Below are 25,908 nucleotides of genomic sequence, written 5' to 3'. Positions count from 1 at the left end.
TAACCCTACTCTCAGTCCAACACCTAGTCCAGCAACCAATCACACCAGAAGCCCTAATCGCTACTTTCAATTAAAGGTCTAACCCTAGCCCTAGTCCCACCCTACTTCCAACAACCAATAACATAGAAAACCCTAGTCCCTACTTCAAATAGAAATCCTAACCCTAGCCCTAGTTCTAACCCTACATCGATTAAATCACAGACCCAGAAACCAATCGGATCCCTCAAAAACCCAACCAATGAAGAACTTTGGGCGATGTACTTAGAAAAACTATATGGAGAAGTCATTCAAGTTATATCTGAGTCATGGCGAGGATCTTTAATCACGCCAATTTTCAAAAAAGGAAATTGGGCACTCGCAGAAAATTACAGGCTGATTACATTACAGGGCACAGACGCCAAGTTGTTTGCCAGGATTTTGCTAGCGAATCTTAGTGAATGGGTACTCGAAAATAAGATACTGCCCTTGAACCAAACGGGCTTCGTACAAGGTTTGGGGACAATAACAAATATATTGGTTTTGTCTCTGCTTATGGATAAGTCAATCAAAGCTAAACAACCACTCTATCTATGTTTTGTAGATTTCAAATCTGCATTTGACTGTGTTCAAAGAAACCTATTATGGAAAAAACTCCAGGAACAGAAAATACCAGCGGTTCATCTTAGGCTGATTCGTCTCCTATATAGTAATTCGTGAGTTAGGGTGAGGATGGGGGATGGACAGACCTTATCAAAGGACATCCCCGCAACTGAAGGACTAAAACAAGGATGTGTTTTAGCTCCTCTACTCTTTAATCTGTTCCTGTCTGATGTAACTGGGATATTGGATGAATTGAACGCTCACCCACCGAAATTAGGTGGAAAGCACATCACCAATCTGCTGTACGCAGACGATGTCATCCTTCTGAGTCACACTAAAGTTGGATTACAACGTCTAATCAGTCGGACACAAATGTACGCCAAGGAAAATGGGATGGTGATCAATGAAACAAAAACCAAGATTATGGTAGTCACCAAGAATAACAAAATAAGATATAAAAGCAAATGGTACTTGAACAAAACCCAACTGGAACAAGTAGATGTATATAAATACTTGGGAGTGCTTTTCGATGACAAGGGTAATTACCAGTTACAAAAAAAGGATATACAACGGAAGGCTAACGCACTGACTGCAGCATTTAGAATTGTACAGAAGTCACTAAGTAACCTTACATATGGTCCACTTCTGAACATTATAGGGGCAAGACTCCTACCTACTATCACGTACGGTAGTGAAGCTTCAATGGGAAAGGACACCGAAATAATAAATAAAGTGACTCCAAGGGTTAATCTCTTGTAACCAGCACCTGGACTCTGAAACTTCAAGTTCTACCCTGCCAAGCTGTGCCAACCCAATCCTGGACCCTTGGAAGTGAGCCTGGAGGTGCTGTGCCATCCCATCTGTAGGTCCAGTGGAACTGACTCATATTCTCTGCTACGCAACGCAACCCCAAGCAAAGCTGATGCATCACCTCCGCTCCTAGGAATCCTCAGGTGCAAGGACTCGGCATCAACCTCACGGCCCCAGCCTCATTGGAACCGCTTCTGTGCGACGCATTTCCAACACAGGGCCTTACATCACAAGAATCTCTTCAACAGCAGCTTCAACAATGATGCAAACCTCTTATCAAAAGCCTGCCTGAGGGTTATGCACAGGATAATTCAGCATTTACTTGTGACTTCAACCTGACAAGGAGAGTGTTTTTTTGTGCTTGAGTAGGGTGTTACCTCCCTCAACTAGCAACCCCAATTTATTGCAAGATTGTGACGCACAAAGTTGTAATGACTTGATCCACAGTGGAGGTCTATTGATGCAAGGGGATGTTTCACTAAAATCTAAAAAAGGGCAAGTGATGAAGGTTAGAGCACATCTGTAGTACTCAATTAGCCTTCAGTGCTAGTGTCTGAGACTTGTATTCTGTTAAGCACCCTGTCCAAAGACCAGGTGCGTTCCTAGAGAAAATATTACTGATGTGAGCCTACAAAATAAAGTTGATCAGAAGTATTTTTGCAAATAACTTGGCAGTTGTGCTAAACACTGAAAGGGGCTGATAATTCCTGGGGTGCTTTTTCTAGTATAGGAACAATAATTACCACTGAACATACTGAAGAAATTCTGTCTGTTGGTAGAATGACATTCAACCTGGTCAATAATAAAGGAGTTGTCCTGTTAATGCATGCTTTAGATTTCGCCTAAGACAGAACTTGCACTGTGTGTTTGTTGCTAGACATTTACTTAGCTGACAGTGGGTTTAGAGCCTGCCCATTGTTTACCACTGGTTTGCCTCACTATCATTCTAATTGCTTTCCTGTTATTTGATGGCTTGTGAGGGCATTTGCCCCCCACCCCCCTCCTAGGAGCATGGATATATTACTGTGCACTAACACTGCTTTTTTGGTTTGGTGCAACTTTTTCCTGTTTAGGGAAGCACTCTTTGAGAGTTAGTGCTGTCTTAATCATGTGCTTCTCTGCCCCAGTGTCCGTGTTCCTCTGTTTCTCCAAGTGCTTCTGTGCTCAGCCTCCACCTCCAGCTCCGTGTTGCTTTGTCCCCAGTGTTGCTACCCCCACTGCCGTGTTACTCACCCTCGTGCCTCTGTGCTCCCTTATTTTTGTGTTTATAGTCTCGCAGTGTTGTTCTCTGCTACTCCCAGGTTTTTTCAGTCCCCAGTGTCGTTTACCTGCCACCCGTGTCCCCCTTTTGCTTCCCCGCCAACCAGGTCCCCTGTTTTGCTTCTGCACCCCCATCAATTTGCAGGCGTGAGCATGCATGCTGCATATGCCTGCAAATTGACAAGTCCATCTGTGTCAAAAGTTTTTTTTTTGTATTTGTAATTCTTTTAACATGCTCCACAGCATCAAGGATGCTGTTCAGCATGGCTAAAACCCAAAGCAAGACATATTGGCTTTACCAATGCTGGTTTACAAGACATGGGCTAGCCACCAGGCCCTATGGCAGCCGAAGCTTGTTCATCTTAATCAACTAATATAGAGGACCTGGAGTATTTTAAGACTACACCGAGTGCAAACCCATGCATCCAATAGATTTCCAATGCCAATAGTTGGTAATCTACTGAATTTGAAACATGCGATTAGGGGCCATATTATATATTGTGCCCTAGGGGGCAACGGTTATGTGCGCCCACTTTGGGCACTCCCAAGGCACAATAGTATTACAGAAGGGACTGCAGACACTTGTCTGTCCCCTACTAATAGCACTCTCACACATATATCGCAGTGCTTTTATAAGAAGATCTTCCTTCATTTGCATGGGAGTGTGGCACTTTGCCTCTGGGGGAACACCAGAGGCTTACCGCAGTACGCCAACGGGCGAGAGCCGTGAGGGGAACGGCAGGAAAGCAGGAAAACGCCGGGAGGCAGCACGGTCGAGAAGGACCACACTACCCAGCAGCCCCTGGGGCGGAGGCGCGCCCGTGACGCGGATTCAGCGCCCGGAGGCGCCAGTGAAAAGGCTGACCCCCCGGGAGCTCAGGGGGGAACACCAGAGGCTTACCGCAGTACGCCAACGGGCGAGAGCCGTGAGGGGAACGGCAGGAAAGCAGGAAAACGCCGGGAGGCAGCACGGTCGAGAAGGACCACACTACCCAGCAGCCCCTGGGGCGGAGGCGCGCCCGTGACGCGGATTCAGCGCCCGGAGGCGCCAGTGAAAAGGCTGACCCCCCGGGAGCTCAGGGGGGAACACCAGAGGCTTACCGCAGTACGCCAACGGGCGAGAGCCGTGAGGGGAACGGCAGGAAAGCAGGAAAACGCCGGGAGGCAGCACGGTCGAGAAGGACCACACTACCCAGCAGCCCCTGGGGCGGAGGCGCGCCCGTGACGCGGATTCAGCGCCCGGAGGCGCCAGTGAAAAGGCTGACCCCCCGGGAGCTCAGGGGGGAACACCAGAGGCTTACCGCAGTACGCCAACGGGCGAGAGCCGTGAGGGGAACGGCAGGAAAGCAGGAAAACGCCGGGAGGCAGCACGGTCGAGAAGGACCACACTACCCAGCAGCCCCTGGGGCGGAGGCGCGCCCGTGACGCGGATTCAGCGCCCGGAGGCGCCAGTGAAAAGGCTGACCCCCCGGGAGCTCAGGGGGGAACACCAGAGGCTTACCGCAGTACGCCAACGGGCGAGAGCCGTGAGGGGAACGGCAGGAAAGCAGGAAAACGCCGGGAGGCAGCACGGTCGAGAAGGACCACACTACCCAGCAGCCCCTGGGGCGGAGGCGCGCCCGTGACGCGGATTCAGCGCCCGGAGGCGCCAGTGAAAAGGCTGACCCCCCGGGAGCTCAGGGGGGAACACCAGAGGCTTACCGCAGTACGCCAACGGGCGAGAGCCGTGAGGGGAACGGCAGGAAAGCAGGAAAACGCCGGGAGGCAGCACGGTCGAGAAGGACCACACTACCCAGCAGCCCCTGGGGCGGAGGCGCGCCCGTGACGCGGATTCAGCGCCCGGAGGCGCCAGTGAAAAGGCTGACCCCCCGGGAGCTCAGGGGGGAACACCAGAGGCTTACCGCAGTACGCCAACGGGCGAGAGCCGTGAGGGGAACGGCAGGAAAGCAGGAAAACGCCGGGAGGCAGCACGGTCGAGAAGGACCACACTACCCAGCAGCCCCTGGGGCGGAGGCGCGCCCGTGACGCGGATTCAGCGCCCGGAGGCGCCAGTGAAAAGGCTGACACCCCCTCTCGCCCCGCGAGTCGCGCGCGGGAGAAGCCCGGGACAAGGGCGGGGCCGTCTGTGGCCGTCAGGGGCCAGAAGAGGCCGGGCCGGGCCACCCCCCTCGGCACAAACTGTGAGTACTATTGGAGGACTAACCCTGTACAAGCCTTTGTTACCCCACGTATTTTTTATTGAGTTCTACGGATTACTGTCACTGAAACCCCTGCAATGTCAGTTCAAAGTACATTACCGGATAACTACCTACTTAAAGTGGTATCCAAAATTAACAGTGACAGAAGGAAGTCATTGGGAAAGAGTATTATTGTTGATCCTCTTACCGCTGATGCAAACAATCATGTAAACCCTGTCAAACTTAACAACACTGCTCACGAGATGGTCGCACCGGTGGATCCTAACAATAGTTCCTCTAGTGTTAATGCTGAAACAATTAATGTATTAGATCAGTCTATAATGGGGGAGGAAGACCAAGGTAACAACCCCGAGGGGACACCTCAGCAAGTTGGGAGGGCATCTAAATTTATGCGTGCCTGCAGAAAGCCAGTCGCTAAGAGAAGTAGTCATATCTCCAGAAGAAAAAAGGACATGACCCAAGTGGAATATACTAATGATTTAGTATCTACGAATCTTGATAATTATGTTTCTCTGAAGCCTGATCAAATTGACTCACTAACAAGTATAATTCTTAGTAAACTTAGTATGGTTATAGAGCCACTGATAACTAAGATAGGAGATCTACAGGAGGAAGTAACCAGGCTAAGGGGTATGGTGGGTAACCGCGCTGATAATTTGGAAAAATCCTTAGCTGACATCAAACAGTCAATTGGTCCTGTTACAGCTCCAACTAGGGATAAGGAGCAGGCACAAGCCTCTACCAGTGTCAGTTCCATTTCGGCCAGGAAACACTCTAATAAAGAATCGACGAAATCACAGAGACCACCACCTACTTTGTCACAGGAGGAAGGGAGTTGCTCAAATCAAACCACTCATGGGGTTATAGGCAATCAATTGGGTGTTAAACCATCTACTCCCATGCAAGTCCCTACACAAACACCATCACCTATGGTGCCAATTCCAACTTCTACGTTGGGAGGATTAAACGGGGAGCCTACTAGGATCTGTAGACGCCCCGTTGATCTACCACCCGACTGTGTACCTTACGTGGTGGTTTTAACTAATGTCCCTATTCCCACTCAGTCCCCAAGCGAATATGAGACACCAGATTCTTTGAAAAACAAAACCATCTCCTGGCTAAACCGTCATTGTGGCTATCCAGTCGGCTACGCTGACCAAATAATCTCCATTAGGAGAGTAAACTGGATAGGTAACACCAAAAAAACAGGTGGAGGGGACTGCGTGATTATAAACTTCAAGCACCCCCAACACGTGGCTACGGTCCTGCTTAGAGCAGCTTCAATTACACAGTCCGAGACTGAAGTAATTGCTAGGCCGTTGGGGTATTTTTATAACCATCTCGGCAGGCAACCGCCATCTATTTGTAAGGAAAAGGCCCAGAGCAATCCCACCTACCCTCATCTGGTAAACAGGCCCTCGCTGCCTAACTTCTTCTTTGGTCCACAAAATGGTCCATTCATTCCGTCGCCACACTTGGGGAACCCTATGTTTGGGAATGTCCCTTTTATGCATACCCCTAACTCTTTTGTTCCATTTTGTAACCCCCCTTCGTTTGACAATGGAATGGTGTACCAGGTACCTACACAAAATAGGTTTCAGTCTTTGAGTCACTTAGATCAGAATGATTGACATGAGATTGAACCCCGCGGAGATTTAGTGCCTAGGAATTCTAATGAAGCGGCCATATTGTTAAGTAATGAAATAAGTAATGTAAGTTTGAACTGTACGTTGAATGGGGGAGACACCTCAAACTCTATACCTAGCATAGAGCTTTTTAATATTGAACATAACATGTCCATCCCTAGTGCTGAATTGCCAAACGCTAGGAATGAAAGAGAGAATACCACCTGTCATATTGCTAGTTGGAATATTGCGGGAATTGTGGCAAAGGAGGATGCCTTAGGCTGGATAGATTTTGTGCATCTATTTGACATCCTATGTTTCCAGGAAACATGGAGTAAAAAATTCAATGGCATTGATGGGTATGTGTCTTACGAGCTTCCAGCACAACCCTCTCCCCATGGCAGAGCTAAAGGGGGTTTGTTGGTGTTAATTTCTGTCAAACTACCTATTCATGTTAAAAGATTCGTCAATGTGGGTGCACATTCACAAATCCTATGGCTTACACAAGATCCAGGCAGAAATATCCTACTGATAAATTTTTACAATAATGTCTTTGACAACACTAGACATTTGGTGATTAATGAATTAGATACGGCGGTGAATAACTTCGTGAGGAATTTTAACAATGTATTTGAATTTATTTTTGTGGGGGATTTTAATGTATCTGTATGCCCATTATCCACCCAGAAAGTTTGTGGTGTGTATAATCGAGAGGGGGAAGCTGAAGCCCATTTCCCGCACCACACTTATGGGGAAACTTTGAATAACTTTATGATCCGTCACGATATGGAAATTTTGGATAATGCTAAGAATGACTCTGGTGGTAATATCCCAACTTTTATAGGAAGGGGCGCTAACACCGTTATTGATTTCATATGTATGTCAGCAACCATTGCCCGGTTATGTCCAATGCCTAATGTGATTGATAATATGCTGAGTGACCATAACTGTTTGACCACTGAACTAACCTTTTGGGTAAAAAATGATGTCTGTGAAAATGGTATTATTAACAACATTGAACCCCATAGACAGAATGGTTATAGATTGAGGTGGAAAGGAGATAAAGCTGCCATAACTTCAGATTTAATCATATCAAGCTGTGTGATAGATATAGCGGCAATCCTAGAATGTGTAGACACCTCGTCCGACAGTATTGACCACTTCAACAATATTAATTCCACTATTAATAAAAAATTTACTAAAAAGGCGGGGACCAAAGCAAGGTGTCCAAGAGGCTGGTTTGACCATGCCTGTACCAATGCCCGCAAGGACCTCAAAGAGGCCCTTGCAGCCAAACCGAGGGACAAAGCTTTGGTGGCCCAATTTAGACAGGGATTTAATTTAACCCTGAGACGTAGGAAAGCTGAATTACAGCAAGAGGCTTGGGATAACCTCACCATAGCGGCAGATACGAACAACTGTACTCTGTTTTGGTCCACGGTAAACAGCCCATTTTTAAAAGATGATAGGGTTCCTGAACTCACCTCTAACGTGAGTATGGACTCATGGATCCAACATTTCTCAAAAATCTTTGATTCTTGTAATTTAAAAGATAATAATGGGGATAGGTGGCCCATCATTGCCTTAGATATAACCATTAGTGAAACCATGGCTAGTATCAGAGCTAGCAAAGGAGGCAAGGCCCATGGGCCAGATGGCGTTCCCATAGACGTGTACAAGACCGCCCCAGAAGTATGGGGGCCTTTGCTCACCAAAATCTTTAACACAGCTGTTAGCGGTAATATACCGTCTACATGGGAAGAGTCAATAATCATCCCTATTTTTAAAAAAGGAGATCGTGGGGATGCAAAAAACTATAGACCTATATCCCTGTTGGATTCATCTGTCAAAATCATGAGTAGGGTCCTCCTTGTAAGACTAGAAGAGTGGGCTGAATCTAATGAGATTTTAAGTAATTGTCAGTTTGGTTTTAGAAAAGGACGTGGCACTATAGAGCAATGTTTGAATCTGGAGCTTTTGGTGGGTAAATATACCAAGGCAAAAAATGGGTCGCTCTATCTTTGTTTCGCCGACCTTAGTAGTGCCTTTGATCTGGTAGATCATGCAATATTGTGGGCCAAATTACTGGAGATGGGTGCTCCGCAGGGGATTATTTATTTCTTAGCCCGTTTGTATGAAAAGCTTTGCGCCAGTGTTCGCTATGGACCCAATGGAGAGTGTACCACTAAGTTTGGGATAGGAAGGGGCATCAGACAGGGGTGCGTTCTTGCGCCCCTGCTTTTTACCCTTTTTATTAATGAAGTCGAATCTGCCCTGCTGACAGTCGCTGCAGATGCCCCTAGAGTCAATAATTTTAACATACCAGTATTACTCTATGCGGACGACGCAGTGTTACTGTCAAGGACACCTTTGGGTCTCCAACGCCTAATGGATTGCTTTGTATCCTTTATTAAGAATAGGAAACTGGTGATTAACAAGGCTAAGACATATGTTATGGAATGCAGTTCCAGAAAAGTTAAAAGAAATGGGAAAACCCATTATGTTATTGATGGGGAACCAGTGAAAAAAGTGGAAAATTTTTGCTATCTAGGAATTACCTTCTCTAATAACGGGAGCTGGGCCACTGAACATAAGGTGGTCAGAACTAAGATGACCAGAAGCGCCAATGGGGTCTTTCTGTTTGCCAAGAAACTGGGGAATAGACGGATTAATGATATGTTAAACATCTATAAATCTAAATGCCGTTCGGCTGCCCTGTACGGGGCAGGGGTCTGGGGCGTGATAACAGCTAAGAGCCTTCAGGTAGAGGAGAACCTCTTCCTGAAGAAGCTCCTGTGCTTACCCAGGTCTACCTCCAATTCCCTGGTTTATAATGAAACAGGAACCCAAGCCTTAAATGATTTGATCATGTTAAGGCCTATTTTATTGTGGCGCTCGATCTGGCTCAGCGAAGGTACCACTTTGAACAGAGCAATTATCAAGGACTGCCTTCTATTGGACCAGCATTTGAAGATCCCCTGGATCGGTTATATTATTGACCGTGTTCAAAACTTATTTGGTATCAATGTTCTAATGGACCCCTACAGGCTTTCGGAAATCTCCAAATCCGATGTAAAAACTGTATTTTTAAATAACTGTAATGAAAGGCATCATTTAGAGGACTCTAAATTAACAACTTGTGTACTATACAATAATCTGAATGAATTTACAGGTTTCAGACCATATTTATCACAGGTGACAAGATCCTCACACCAGTTTGTTTTGACCAGAATGAGGATGGGCATAGTACATCATCTGGTCGCGTGGCCTAACATCAAATCGCGCCCTGTTGGTCCCTGTAAATGTGACAATAAGTCAGAACAATGCACTAAGCACTTTTTGTTAACTTGTGATTTGTACACTGAGTTAAGGAAATTCTACCTGAAGCCATTATTCATTAGATTTGGAGCAAGAGACTTAACAGAGGCTATGAAATTGATTTTTAATCTGAATCATGCGGACATTTGTTTTTTCACTGCATCCTTTTTATATAAAGCAATTAGCGCCAGGAAAAGTATGTGCTTTTAAAACTAAAATTTCTGTACATCTTTTAAATATTTATTCCACCCCCCTCTGGATATTTTTGTAACATGTGTATTTTGTTTTGATGTATATGTATATTTATGCTTGCCTCTATGAAATGTATGAATTGTCTGTATTATTTGTGCTTTTATGGACATGTTTCAAATGTTCCGAATAAAGCTTTATGAAATGAATGAAATGCCTCTGTGCCTGCTTTGTACTATGTTTTACAGCAAACTGAGGTGGTGTAGTGGTCAAAACCACAATGGATTTAACTCAGATCTTTTGAATGAGGAAGAAGGTTTGCATTGTCAGCATTCCATCCATCATTTGTTTGCTGTAACACTTTTCGCCCTAAGTGGGATGGGTATGACCAGACGTGGGTCCCTTGCTCACTGTGCCACTGGATCCAAGCTAGCCTGGCTGAAGAAGGGTGACATACCCTGAAACCGGTCCCAGGATGCTTGTTTCCGGACCAGACAAGACCTGGCCTGGCAGCTCGGTCTGGACTGTTCCCAAGACTGATTTGCATATGGCTGGGTCCAAACTGGGGTGGCGTAGTGGGCAAAAGAACGATGGATTTAACCCAGATCTTTTGAATGAGGGAGAATGTTTGCATTGTCTGCATTCCGTCCATCATTTGTTTGCTGTAATGCTTTGTACTATGGACATGGGCGCAGAGGCATACATGACCTTAGGAGGCAGATTGAAAGTGCTGCAGAAACAGGTAGCACACTTTCAGCGTGCCTCCGAAAGGCAGCTATCTTGAGGGCAGAAAGTATGGCCCTATTGACCCCCCCAGACAGTCTCCTGCAGGCACATCCAGTCCCTGACTGCACCCACATACAAGGGGACCTCTCTCCCCTCTTCAAAGTGCAGGTGGCATGCTGCCTGCACTGTGAGACATGGAGCAGTGGTTTCAAAGCAGCCACTCCATTTTTCACTGACGGCGCTGTACTGGGGACAGCACAAGTTTGTGGCTGTACTGCGAGCAGCACATTCTTTCTGATATGACACACTGTCACTGTTTCCACATGGTGGACCTTTTGGAAGGAGCACTATGGCACAAACAGGGAAAGTGCACCGTATACATAATATGGCACATGGTGTTCTTGGCGTTTGTATGTTTGATAAGTGTCAGAGTAGCATACTGGATTGCATTACGGGCTGTCATTATTGTTGTGGCCATTTTAAACTACTGATATCTCTGTCTGGCCAACTAACGAGAGTGGATGGTGAGCAAATATTATATGATGTGCCAACGCAAATAATTAAAATGCATGCTTTTACAACGTGGTTTTTACATCTCAACTACCATTAAATCGCATGACTTTACAACACATGCCACTACAACGCATTTTTTAAAACTACCATTACAACACAATCCATTACACCGCATACCATTACAACGAATACCATTACAACTCATAATACCTTTAGGGCAACAGTATGGTAAGAGTTGGATAGTGTAGGGGGTAAACATTACTATTCCCACTCCACTGAGTGCAACAGTAGGGTAAGTGTTGGATAGTGTAGGGGTAAAAATTACCATTCACACTCCAGTGAGTGAAACAGTAGGGAAAGTATTGGATGGTGTAGGGGTAAAATGTACTATTCGCATCTACCCCAAAACCCATACCCAACAATGAACTATAAAAATCTCCATTACTTACCCTTTAATGCGTTGTAATTGCATGTGTTGTAATGGTATGTGTTGTAATGGCAGGCTTTGTAGTGACATGTGTTGTACTGGCATGAGATGTGAAGGCATTTGCGTTGTAACAGTTGCGTTTTAAAAGCAGTGCATTGTAATGACTGCGTTGTAATGGATGTTTCCCAGAGCAAAGAGCAGATTCAGTATGTGCCCAGATTTTTTGTTTTCTATTTTGTGCAACTTTACGTCAGACATAGTGCTGGTCTCTCATGATGCTCAGAGATTCTACAGGCTGTATATAATTGAACAGTAGCATTTCTATTTAAGACTGTAGGACACATGTTTCTATCGTCTATTTGACTTATTATTGCAAGATTTATATTATTTGTGATTCCAAGTAGAAACGTATTCATAGCATATTACTGACAAGATATATGGATGGGGTTACATAAAAAAAATTAAGTCGACAAGATGTTTTGTAGATTTAAAAAAAAGTGATGCTTGCGTGACATAATAATAATTAGATGTTTTTTAAACAATGTGTAACACCTTCAAATCTTAATTCAATTTCGAGGGCAATGGTGCAGTAAAAACCACCGTTTTGTCCCATTTTACAAGGTTTTTGGGGGATGGTGAACCCCAACACTCCAGAAAAGGTTAAGGTTTGCCTGACACACTACAAAAGTATTATACCGTTTCATTTAACAATTCTGAATTGCTTGGCAGGTACTGTGAATTTTGTACTGTAAAGTGCACAATGGACAATGTTTCAAACGTTTGGATAGGGGTAGAATCCAGTATTCCTACATCCACTTTCAAAGTTCAGCAGCCGCCATTGCTTTTCAGAGGTGACTGTAAAGGCTTCACTAGCTGAGGTTGGGTTTGAACTTCAGTGACTAATTTAATACTTTTTGTGTTTTTTCCAGCACTAAGTGGTCCATCAATGGGACGCCATCATTTACAGGAGACTGGGCGGGAACCAACGCTTGGTTGTCACTTACAGGCTGCTGTCAACTCTACAACAACACAGTCTGTTTTCCATAGGCTCTAGGGCTATGTGATGGACTCAAATCTCCCCACCTACAAGTAAACCAAACTAAGAAGATATTACCTATTAAACGTTTACACTTCAGATGAACAAGAGATTGTTTCCGTATGCTAATGTGTGCAGTCAGAAAAGATGCTGATGGAATGACACACTGAGGCTAATGGAAGTACCTGAACTGACACAGTATGAAATGGAATACCCCTTCCAGCATCCCATCTGTTTCCAGGGATAAGTAGGGATTTAAATAAAATTCCATTTGAAAATGATGCCTTCTACCCAGTATGTCAGCTGGGGCCTCCCACACATTCTGAGCAGAAATGACACCAATGGACCTCTTCACTGGAGAAAAGACTGCATCCGTGGATGACGGATTCATAGAGCCGACTACTGATTACCTTGTAAAAGGTTATTCATCTCCTGCTGAAGACCACTGGCTCAGATCATCACCACCACTAGTTTCTCAGCAGCAATCATACGTCAAAGAAAAAGAGCACGTATGAGGTACCAGGTAATCGGCCAGCAAGTGGATAAATAGTAAATAAATAGTTTGAAAGGGATGATAACTATAATCGAAAACGAGAACACCAGAAGTCAACACTTGCATCAAGCAATAAATACAAAATATCATGTATGTTCGGTTTAACACACAATGTGGTGGGTTGTTTGACAGTGTGTTGGGTCTTAGGCTATGTTTATGCAAACAAAAAGAAGGAGTATCCCCAGCGTCAGGTTTTTTTAAGGAAAAAACTTTCGGAGGGTGAGTTGTTTGGCACAAGAAAAGGAAAAAGTCAACCTTTTTGATAGGAAACCCCTCACTCACCACCTAGTGGTGACTTGCTTCATCATCGGGGTCCACCCTGGTGACCTAGCGTCACCAGGATGTGCTACGACACCTGGATTTACAGTGGAGCAGGTGTGACTGTTTGTGCAAAAAGAGGTGTTAAAAATTGTCCTGGTAATCTTAAAAACAATCTTTATTACAAAGTAATCAGAACAATAGATGACGTCTTCTCCATATGGCAAGGCTCAGAAGAAACCCTTATGGAATTCATAACGTGGCTGAACACCCGTGACAGGAATCTACGATTCACCCACTGCATAGACAGGAACAAGATGGTCTTTCTGGACATTGAGATACAAAGAGAAAATGAGAATCTAATAACCAAAACTCATTTCAAACCGACGGCGAAGAACAACCTGCTTAGATACGAGAGTTTCCATCCTCGTCCCCTTCGGGAAAACCTTCCCTATGGGCAGTATCTTCGCCTCAGAAGGAATTGCAGCAAATTGACGGATTACAAGAGCCAGGCAGAGGATCTAACAAAAAAACTTCACTCACGTGGCTATCCCAAGAACATTACCAGCAAATGTCAGAAAAGAGCTCGTAACCAGCCACGTCAAGCTCTATTGGAAGACACAACTAAAAACGAGGAAGAGGTCCCACTAGCCTGCGTAACGACATACAATGCTGTATCCAATCAGGTGAGCAAAAGCATAAAGAAACATTGGTCCATACTCCATACAGGAAACTACAAATGGGAAAAACCACTATTTTCTTACAAAAAAGCACGCAGTCTAAAAGATACTTTGGTGAACACCAGACCCAAACCCACCTTGGCCATTACCAATCCAACAATCACAGAAATATGGGGGCTCCCACGTGTCACAGGACATTCAAGATGTGGGGATTGCAGTGTTTGCCATTTGACCACTAACACAAAAACACTGAACCTTGAGGAAGGCAAAACTTGGGAACAGAGGGCACACACAAATTGCAATAGCCAAAATGTTGTATACCTGATCAAATGCTCCTGTGATATACCATACATTGGAATGACCACTCGGAAAGCAAAACAACGGATATCCGAACACCGTAGCACCATCAGGTGCAAGAAAAACAACACAAGACTCACGGACCACTTCTTAACAATGGGTCATACCCCAAACGACATGTGGTGGACTATCATTGAGCAAATACAGCAGGGTCCCAACATACAGTCACGCCTATATGAAAAAGAGCAGAGGTGGATTTATAGACTTTCCACGCACAAAGTTGGACTTAATGACAATATCCCATGGGCCAGTGTGCTCAAATGAGCTCATATATCCCACGATGGGAAGCTGCACTGCTACCTTCCTTATCTAGCTGCACCAACTGCTAATGTCCCCCTTTTTCATGCGCGTAATATTTCTCAAAACTCCCTACTCTGATACACGCATCATGTCTACCAACATCCACGAGCTCTAATATTATCAGATCCTGATACTCAACTTAGGTATTGACACTCATAGTAAATGAGCATCTTCTAGCTGCACCTGCTACTGTGGGCGATCTCTGCATGCGCTTAATTTTATCTTTTCACTGCGGAACACGCCTTATGTTTACTAACATCGGCGTGTTTCCGCATTGCCAGATTCTGTAAATCTAATTAAATATAATAACATCCGCTATCTGTAAATTTCTAATATCCGCGCACCACCCTTTGTATTACTCGGGAGGCGCTTTGTTTACAAACACACGCGTTCGCCGCGTCATCAGGCAACGCCCTGTAACCCCTCCCCCTCCGGCGCACGACACCACGCCCTTCCAGGAAGAGACATTCACATTTAACGGAAGGACCTCCACACGGCATTACTAGCCGAGCAGAGGAGGAGAGGAGTAGGTGAATGGCCGCTTTATTTCCCGCCAACTGTAAGTAAAATACACCGCGTAGCTCGTTAGTAAGTTGGAACCCAAAACCGACAAAGAGTGCGATCCCTTACGGACTCTGCGCTCTTGTTACTCATTCCTTTCGCGCCTTTTCAGAACTAGGTGCGGTGGTTATAAAACCCTACCCCCTGCCCGTTGAAGTAAGCAAAGGACTTAAAACAAGTAAGCCCCATGTTCTAACCATGAAACCTATGAGCACTCCTACATGTTTTTTGTTTGTGTGTCTTGTCTGTATATAAATATATCAATCGTGGCACAATCTAATATAATTCTGGGCACTACCTAGCATCATTGGATACACCAGGACATGCCACTACCTGCCACGCCCACCTATAGACGCCCATAGGAATTCACTGGGCACGATAGACGGTTGAATGAGACGAATGTTAAACTAAGTATGTATGCATTTGAAATGAAATGCGTGGGTGTATATACTTCCATGAAGGCATTAACTACGTACTGCATGACAAACCTAGGCACCTTATGATAAGAGTGCACACTCGGATAATACTTCCCTGCCAACCACCCGTATTGAACACTATACTTGATCACTCGGAGGGCACGTCCCATGGCATGATTATCCTTTACACAAGAGACACTGCACGACGTAACAGGAAAGTATAGAATTTCTACTGAACCCGGTACTCTTTTACTTCCCTCCACAGGTCTTTTTTGTAACCAGATATTGCTCTTAATTCTAAAGAGCTCCTCAACCGCTGGTAATTTTTCCAGTAGGTACACAGGGGATAGGTGAGGGTATGCCTTTTAGGGGGCACACACCCCCCATCCACCTGGTTTTGGTCCTGAAGAATACCGGGCTACTGCCCTAAAGGTAGAAACATGTTGACCAAGCCATCCACACACATATAGAGATACCTTGGCCGTAACTCACCAAGGTACATCTCGCCAATAATTTTTAAACATTGTTCTGATTACTTTGTAATAAAGATTGTTTTTAAGATTACCAGGACAATTTTTAACACCTCTTTTTGCACAAACAGTCACACCTGCTCCACTGTAAATCCAGGTGTCGTAGCACATCCTGGTGACGCTAGGTCACCAGGGTGGACCCCGATGATGAAGCAAGTCACCACTAGGTGGTGAGTGAGGGGTTTCCTATCAAAAAGGTTGACTTTTTCCTTTTCTTGTGCCAAACAACTCACCCTCCGAAAGTTTTTTCCTTAAAAAAACCTGACGCTGGGGATACTCCTTCTTTTTGTTTGCATAAATATTCCTACCAGGGGAATAGGAGATATCTCTTGTCACTTCCCAAGTGACATTATCCCTTGCTCTCTCTATTGTTTTCCAATTCTTGGCAGCGCACAGCTGTGAGAGTAAATCACACTGACTTTTGGCATAACGGAGTACATACATAGGCAACATGGCAGAGAACACAGGCTTAACTTACTCTACGGAAGAAATAGACTCAATCATGAGTGACTTGAATGTTTTTGCGGATGCGAACATCAGTAGCACCATCTCTCAAACATCTGAGTGGGAAAAACTTACAGAAATGAAGCGGAACCGAATCAGAACCATACTACATGGTACCATCATGAAGGAGTATGTCAACAACAAAATAGCTCCAAAAGGCCTGTTGGTCACCAACGCACCACGCATCTTTTTGGATGATCCAGAATTTAGAAAAGATTGGGCCCTAATTGCGTGGCACTGCACGCATGACTGGATTATATTGATCCTAAAAACTGCCATACGTCTGTCTGAGAAAATCCAGATAGAAATTCAAGTAACAGAAACCCAAATAAAAGCTAGCATTAAAGGCTACAAACAAAAATTGGACGACCTAAACAGAGAAGTAAATGAATACAAAGACAACCTATTACAACAAAAAACACTGAAATTTCAAAAAGATCTGAAAAAATTCTCTTTTGTGAAAGTCTATCCTTATTCAGACCCGGACTATAAAATGTCGGGCCCACAAGATCAAGACTCTGACGCTGCAAGTAATTCCTCCAGTTCAAACAGCAGCACTGGATCCAGTAACGGGACCCCGAGAAGGGGACAAAGAGGTGGATTTAGAGGGAACAACAAGTGGCCCCAATACAATTATCCCCCCCAGAACCCCTACCAACAACCTCCACCAAACCCATACCAAATACCTCCACATTTCCAAATGTACGGATGGCAACCACCCTTCCAGCAATTCCCTTTCCAACAAGACCAATTCCGTCCTCCTTTTCACAACAGAGGCAGGCGCGGAAGGGGACGCAACAGAAGAGGCAACAACGTCCACTGGGAGGAAGAGGACAATACAGGCAGCATCACCAGGAGCAAATCAGGAGCGAACAAGGCCGGCCCCAGCAATGCGAGGAGTTAGTCACGAACTTATCAACACGTACACTAACTACCACGGAAACAAACGTGCTTAATAAGGGACTAGGGTTCGTACCAACTGCATCCCTAGATAAATTCAAGTTACATTGTGAGTTAGCTTCCTTTTTTCGTAAACTCAAATTGAAAGCCTTCTTCGAAAAGAACCCTACCATTGATAACGCCAACAATGGCCTGACAGACTCCCCCAATGAAACAGGCCTGAGATTACGATCAACCTTCATACCTCCACCACACTCGGTTCCTGTCGAGATCAACACTTTTGAACAGGCAGTATTCAATGATGTGGAAAAATTGGAAGCAAAAGGCCAGTTTCAAAACAACACCAGAGCTGAAAACAAGGCCATATCCGACCTGAGAAATGATGAAACCATAATCATAAAACCAGCGGATAAAGGCGGAGGATTGGTTGTGATGAATAAGGACGACTACGATACAGAATGCAGACGCCTACTAGGCGACACAAAAAACTATAAAATACTACCCAGAGACCCAACTGAAGACCTGAGAATTGAGATCACCAATTTGGTGGAAACAGCAGAAGCCCGTGGCAACATCTCAAAACAAGAAGCAGACTATCTGTGCAAAACCGACAATAAGATCCCCTACTTCTATGTAGTGCCTAAAATGCACAAGGGCAAGATGCCACCACCAGGCAGACCCATTGTCTCAGGGATCGGCTCACTACTTGAACCATTATCAAGATTCAGTGACTTCTTTCTAAAACCGATTGTACAGGGAACATCCACGTACTTACGTGACACCAAAAGCTTATTGAAAATGTTGGAAGACATCAAAATGGAACAAGACTTCATTCTCCTCAGCTTTGACATCGAAAGCCTTTACACGAACATCCCACAAGACGCTACCATCAATGTGTTGGAAAGAACCCTGGAAAACACCACCTGGAACTACCACACACCAAAACAGTTCGTCATACAATGTGCCACCCTGGCCTTAAAAAGGAACTACTTTGAGTATGAGGGTACCCTGTACCTACAAGTAGGGGGTACATCTATGGGCAGTGTTTTTGCCCCTAGTGTGGCGGGGCTCTACGTTTATGACTTCGAACAGAAATACATCCTGACAGAGGACAACCCATTTGGTCGCCATATAAAATTTTGGCGACGATACATAGATGACGTCTTCTCCATATGGCAAGGCTCAGAAGAAACCCTTATGGAATTCATAACGTGGCTGAACACCCGTGACAGGAATCTACGATTCACCCACTGCATAGACAGGAACAAGATGGTCTTTCTGGACATTGAGATACAAAGAGAAAATGAGAATCTAATAACCAAAACTCATTTCAAACCGACGGCGAAGAACAACCTGCTTAGATACGAGAGTTTCCATCCTCGTCCCCTTCGGGAAAACCTTCCCTATGGGCAGTATCTTCGCCTCAGAAGGAATTGCAGCAAATTGACGGATTACAAGAGCCAGGCAGAGGATCTAACAAAAAAACTTCACTCACGTGGCTATCCCAAGAACATTACCAGCAAATGTCAGAAAAGAGCTCGTAACCAGCCACGTCAAGCTCTATTGGAAGACACAACTAAAAACGAGGAAGAGGTCCCACTAGCCTGCGTAACGACATACAATGCTGTATCCAATCAGGTGAGCAAAAGCATAAAGAAACATTGGTCCATACTCCATACAGGAAACTACAAATGGGAAAAACCACTATTTTCTTACAAAAAAGCACGCAGTCTAAAAGATACTTTGGTGAACACCAGACCCAAACCCACCTTGGCCATTACCAATCCAACAATCACAGAAATATGGGGGCTCCCACGTGTCACAGGACATTCAAGATGTGGGGATTGCAGTGTTTGCCATTTGACCACTAACACAAAAACACTGAACCTTGAGGAAGGCAAAACTTGGGAACAGAGGGCACACACAAATTGCAATAGCCAAAATGTTGTATACCTGATCAAATGCTCCTGTGATATACCATACATTGGAATGACCACTCGGAAAGCAAAACAACGGATATCCGAACACCGTAGCACCATCAGGTGCAAGAAAAACAACACAAGACTCACGGACCACTTCTTAACAATGGGTCATACCCCAAACGACATGTGGTGGACTATCATTGAGCAAATACAGCAGGGTCCCAACATACAGTCACGCCTATATGAAAAAGAGCAGAGGTGGATTTATAGACTTTCCACGCACAAAGTTGGACTTAATGACAATATCCCATGGGCCAGTGTGCTCAAATGAGCTCATATATCCCACGATGGGAAGCTGCACTGCTACCTTCCTTATCTAGCTGCACCAACTGCTAATGTCCCCCTTTTTCATGCGCGTAATATTTCTCAAAACTCCCTACTCTGATACACGCATCATGTCTACCAACATCCACGAGCTCTAATATTATCAGATCCTGATACTCAACTTAGGTATTGACACTCATAGTAAATGAGCATCTTCTAGCTGCACCTGCTACTGTGGGCGATCTCTGCATGCGCTTAATTTTATCTTTTCACTGCGGAACACGCCTTATGTTTACTAACATCGGCGTGTTTCCGCATTGCCAGATTCTGTAAATCTAATTAAATATAATAACATCCGCTATCTGTAAATTTCTAATATCCGCGCACCACCCTTTGTATTACTCGGGAGGCGCTTTGTTTACAAACACACGCGTTCGCCGCGTCATCAGGCAACGCCCTGTAACCCCTCCCCCTCCGGCGCACGACACCACGCCCTTCCAGGAAGAGACATTCACATTTAACGGAAGGACCTCCACACGGCATTACTAGCCGAGCAGAGGAGGAGAGGAGTAGGTGAATGGCCGCTTTATTTCCCGCCAACTGTAAGTAAAATACACCGCGTAGCTCGTTAGTAAGTTGGAACCCAAAACCGACAAAGAGTGCGATCCCTTACGGACTCTGCGCTCTTGTTACTCATTCCTTTCGCGCCTTTTCAGAACTAGGTGCGGTGGTTATAAAACCCTACCCCCTGCCCGTTGAAGTAAGCAAAGGACTTAAAACAAGTAAGCCCCATGTTCTAACCATGAAACCTATGAGCACTCCTACATGTTTTTTGTTTGTGTGTCTTGTCTGTATATAAATATATCAATCGTGGCACAATCTAATATAATTCTGGGCACTACCTAGCATCATTGGATACACCAGGACATGCCACTACCTGCCACGCCCACCTATAGACGCCCATAGGAATTCACTGGGCACGATAGACGGTTGAATGAGACGAATGTTAAACTAAGTATGTATGCATTTGAAATGAAATGCGTGGGTGTATATACTTCCATGAAGGCATTAACTACGTACTGCATGACAAACCTAGGCACCTTATGATAAGAGTGCACACTCGGATAATACTTCCCTGCCAACCACCCGTATTGAACACTATACTTGATCACTCGGAGGGCACGTCCCATGGCATGATTATCCTTTACACAAGAGACACTGCACGACGTAACAGGAAAGTATAGAATTTCTACTGAACCCGGTACTCTTTTACTTCCCTCCACAGGTCTTTTTTGTAACCAGATATTGCTCTTAATTCTAAAGAGCTCCTCAACCGCTGGTAATTTTTCCAGTAGGTACACAGGGGATAGGTGAGGGTATGCCTTTTAGGGGGCACACACCCCCCATCCACCTGGTTTTGGTCCTGAAGAATACCGGGCTACTGCCCTAAAGGTAGAAACATGTTGACCAAGCCATCCACACACATATAGAGATACCTTGGCCGTAACTCACCAAGGTACATCTCGCCAATAATTTTTAAACATTGTTCTGATTACTTTGTAATAAAGATTGTTTTTAAGATTACCAGGACAATTTTTAACACCTCTTTTTGCACAAACAGTCACACCTGCTCCACTGTAAATCCAGGTGTCGTAGCACATCCTGGTGACGCTAGGTCACCAGGGTGGACCCCGATGATGAAGCAAGTCACCACTAGGTGGTGAGTGAGGGGTTTCCTATCAAAAAGGTTGACTTTTTCCTTTTCTTGTGCCAAACAACTCACCCTCCGAAAGTTTTTTCCTTAAAAAAACCTGACGCTGGGGATACTCCTTCTTTTTGTTTGCATAAATATTCCTACCAGGGGAATAGGAGATATCTCTTGTCACTTCCCAAGTGACATTATCCCTTGCTCTCTCTATTGTTTTCCAATTCTTAGGCTATGTTTGCCACATGTATGCACACTCCTTGCTTATATGCTTGTACATAGATATGACCCTTAAGGGTCTGCTGTATTCCCCGTGGTTGTTGTCTGCATATTGTCAGCGTGTACCAACACTTTTTAATTGATTAAATTTTCACTTCATTGATCAACACCCCGATGACAGTTTGTTGTTGAATAATTTAGACAGCACAGTCCTGTTATAAAGCAGTGCTTAACTGATCACTGCCAGTAAAATACAGTTTATTAACTCAGTAAACAAAACGCACTCACATCAAATTAATAATTCACTTGCGAATGAAGTGAGCAAAACCAATCACTATTGTTAAGATGTTGGATTTGAAGACTTGTTGGACATAGGCATCAACATTCTAAATGAAGTTAGCTTGTTTACACTGCCTCTGAAACAATTGTTTTAAATTACTATTCTGTGACCAAAGTCGTGACAAATCAGAATGAATGACGTATGTTACAAATCAGTGAGCAGATCCTGAGTCAAATGAGAACTCCCCTTTTCTTTTAAAATTCATCCAGTAAATTCCATCAACACTTTGTGTAACAGGTTGCAATGCAATTCAATAAGATCATCAGCATATTGCATTAATGGTGTATGTATTTGTCCTGTTAGCAAAGCAAATCAACAAAGTGAAAAGTGTATTTTTTCACAAATTCATTCAGCAAAGCCCCTGTGCTACAGCCTTTAAAGTAGTCCTGTACCGCAACTCATAGCAACACTATGCACTGGTAAGAGTGTAATGCAATACTTTCTCTCATCGTTTCCATACAACAGTGAGTCAAAGGTCACAACTTCAACCCCCACCTCTTCACTAGTGTTACTCCACACTTAGGGGCTCATTATAATCTTGGGTGGCTCAGCACCGCCCGCATGGCGGTTGCGATCCGCGCGAGATCTGTTCCCGCCCGTCACCCATATCCCCCCTGCCATATTACTATGGCGGGGGGACCACGGCCGACGGAAAGACTGTCCGCCGCTTTTCCACCTGGTCAACAAGTTGACCGGGCGGAATAGAGTTTAATATGGTGGCGTGTCTGTCAGACACCACCAGCCATATTATCCTGGGGGCAGAAACATGCCTTGCTGCCACGGAAAGGCATGCGGTAAATGCTCTCAGGGCTCGTTGCGGGCCCCCAGGTACTCTGGTGGGTTGGGGATGCACATGGGGGGTACCTAGGGTACCCCACTCCACTTCCATGCACACATGGCAGGCACCACACAGTGCCTGCCATGTTGTGCATGGAAGTGCACAACATGCCTTCCTGTCATTGTGGCGGGCGGTGCTGAGTGCACCGCCCGCCATAATGACAGGAATGCAGGATCCGCCCGCCACTGTGGCAGGCGCATCCTAATGTCCCCCACGGGACAACCCGCCATTATGGCGGGCAGTCCCATTTCCCGACAGGATGGCCGGCGGACAAAGCCTGCACGCCATCCTAATGACCCCCTTCGCCTTCATTTAAGCTCATATCAAATGAATGCTTCTAAGTGATCCCTCATAAAACAACACATCTGTCATAGAAAATGAAAACCTGCCAAGTCTTGCATGAAAAAGAAGCCTGATTACTATAAAATAAACTTCACATGTTACCTCCCGAGAATACGCAACCAGCAACCATCCAACTGAGGTTGACCACAGCATCCTAGAACTGAAACACATATCATGTTTGCGATAGAAAAATGATGTAACATGATCTCACAAATTCTATGACATGATGTTTTTAATTGGACCCAACCTAATTTGAACGCAAAAAGAAACCAGGCCCTACCTACACCTACTCACTACATTCAACAACCTTGACATAACATTTAAAATGTCACCATTGGAAAAGCAGTAATTTACCCCTATCTACCACTCCTGGTCTGCTGCTCCCAGTGTGGCTCTGAGAGTCAATGCAGCCATCCCCAATTGGGACTCACAAAATAGATTGCAAGATTTCCTCATGTTCTCAATAATCACACTGCCACTTTAGCTCAGACTACAACAGCTATGTAAGATGTAAAAATGTACCCCTGCCGCACACTTCCATCCCATCTTTACCATTTGAGTCAATCCAAGGTAGACTACAGGGACATATTAATGGCAAGGCTACCAACATCATCCACGTTCATCCCTTCAATACAGTACTTCACATTACCGTCAACCTGAGAGTTGACTCCTAGAGCGAGAACCAATCGACTGCTACACTGGTCACTTTAAAGGCATATCTGCAAGAAGTGTCATACTGACCTTAAAAAGTCATCCGCATAGGCTGTCCAGTTTATACTTGAAGCAATCAACAAAATTGACAGCAAAGCAGTATCAAACTTAGAAAAACCAACCTTCAAAAGAACAGTCAGCCATTCTTTCACAGGTGTGCAACAATTGCATCATCCATGCCTCCCACATTGCCCTACACTTTTGCTTGCAACCGCACCAGATGCAAGTCTCATCCCAATCCAGCTCTCCACAAGCTATGCTGTCACTATGTGTAATTGACTGTACTAGGTTCCTAAGTCCAGCAGACCGCATCCACTATGTCTTCTGCAATATAAGGCAAAATAATGTTTACAAAGATGACATCTGTAGAGAAAGCGTGTTTGTGAAATAAATTGAATTAAACCTCATCGTAAATGTAAAATTATTTTATTAAGAGTTGAGGCAACATTAAATCCTTAAACTGGTGGGGGGGGATGTGGGGGGATGATAGCAGGATTACTCCCTGGTGGCCGTTAAAGCGCTTCCACTAGAATGGAAAGAGTAGCGTGTTTAATCCATCAATTAATTACAATTTTCACTGGTAAGGCCCTCATTCTGAAGTGCACGGTTCTGGGGCATTGTAAGTTTGCAAGCAAATGTGCTGTTACTGTGGGGTAATTCGGCCCCCGTACTGTGCATTTACAAGTTAAACCTGGAATAGGGACCAATTTTTTCAGTCATAAAACCACACAAAATTCACAGTTCCATGTGGCTTAATGCATACATTTACCGCCTGCTTTTAGCAGGTGATGAATGGATGTAGGGATCCTGGGGTGTCGCTGGAGTGAGGAAGTGGGGTGCCAGATTAGAGGAGGGAAGAGAAAGGTACATTCTGGCAGTGGGAGCATAGAATGAGGCATGGCTGCTCCTGCAGCCAATGTCTTATGCATTTTTTCCCATTGGAATTAATGAATGTTACAATCAGGTCTTGGATTCACAAACCCAGAAAAACCTACACATTCATAATCATTCCGATCGGATTTCCATGTGGTAATTCCACTCCACCTGACTCATAATGAGGACCAAGTCCTAACAAATGTAATGCTATAGTTATACAAAGTGTCTATTTTAATTTTCGGTGGAACAAAACAGTGTACGACAATAATCAAAACTTCTCAAACTCCTAATACAGCTCCAAAGCAGACCCTTTTCAGGGCTGTAGACCTTAGAACATAGGCTGGTGTATCAGAGTCATTTTTTTGTATTTTTGAAAACTATTTAGGTTTTAACCAAATTCATGGCATTCCATTGAGAGACAGAGACAGGCACAGCTGTGATGTTCCTGGCTTGGATCTGGTCCACTGAATATTTAATAGATATTAACTCATCTACAAATGCACATTTTATCTGCCCATGGAGAACGAAATGTTACTATAGATACATCTGCAATGTGAATGACTGCTCCAGTACTACGACATTGCCCCAACTCCATGGTACATTTATAAACCAGGGGGCAGATTTACAAGCCCCTTGCGCCACTTTTGCGTCACTTTTAACATGGGAAAAGTGACGCAAAATTGGCGCAAGAGCTTTGTAAATCTGCCCCCAGGTTCGGAATGGGCTATAGTTTAAACAGGCAGTGCCCAATGTGTTGGCCTGGTAGGTCAGAGTATGGGCCATTTTTTGCAAAATTTATAGGTCTGTTTTATGGTCTGCAGGGCCGATTTTTACTGTTATTTTCCCTAACATTAAAACAAACATTGCTTTCAGAAAGTTCTGAGCCATGCA

General features: G+C 44.7%; 1 protein-coding gene across 1 annotated transcript in view; it reads left to right on the top strand.

The window, feature by feature from the left end:
- The window catches only part of LOC147728922 (sodium/nucleoside cotransporter 2-like), a 475,735-nt gene extending 451,187 nt beyond the window's left edge, over positions 1–24,548 (top strand). Inside the window, exons 18-19 of the mRNA XM_086959167.1 lie at positions 12,575–13,381; positions 21,923–24,548. Of these exons, the coding sequence (XP_086815293.1) occupies positions 12,575–12,692 (118 nt within the window). The 3' untranslated portion in view covers positions 12,693–13,381; positions 21,923–24,548. The remainder of the gene's footprint in view (positions 1–12,574; positions 13,382–21,922) is intronic.
- Positions 24,549–25,908: the final 1,360 nt, after the last annotated feature.

Source organism: Lissotriton vulgaris, chromosome 2_2 (genome assembly GCF_964263255.1).
Source record: "Lissotriton vulgaris chromosome 2_2, aLisVul1.2, whole genome shotgun sequence".
NCBI lineage: Eukaryota > Metazoa > Chordata > Amphibia > Caudata > Salamandridae > Lissotriton > Lissotriton vulgaris.
The sequence above is the reverse complement of the archived record's forward strand: the minus strand, read 5'-3'. Positions and strand labels throughout refer to the sequence as shown.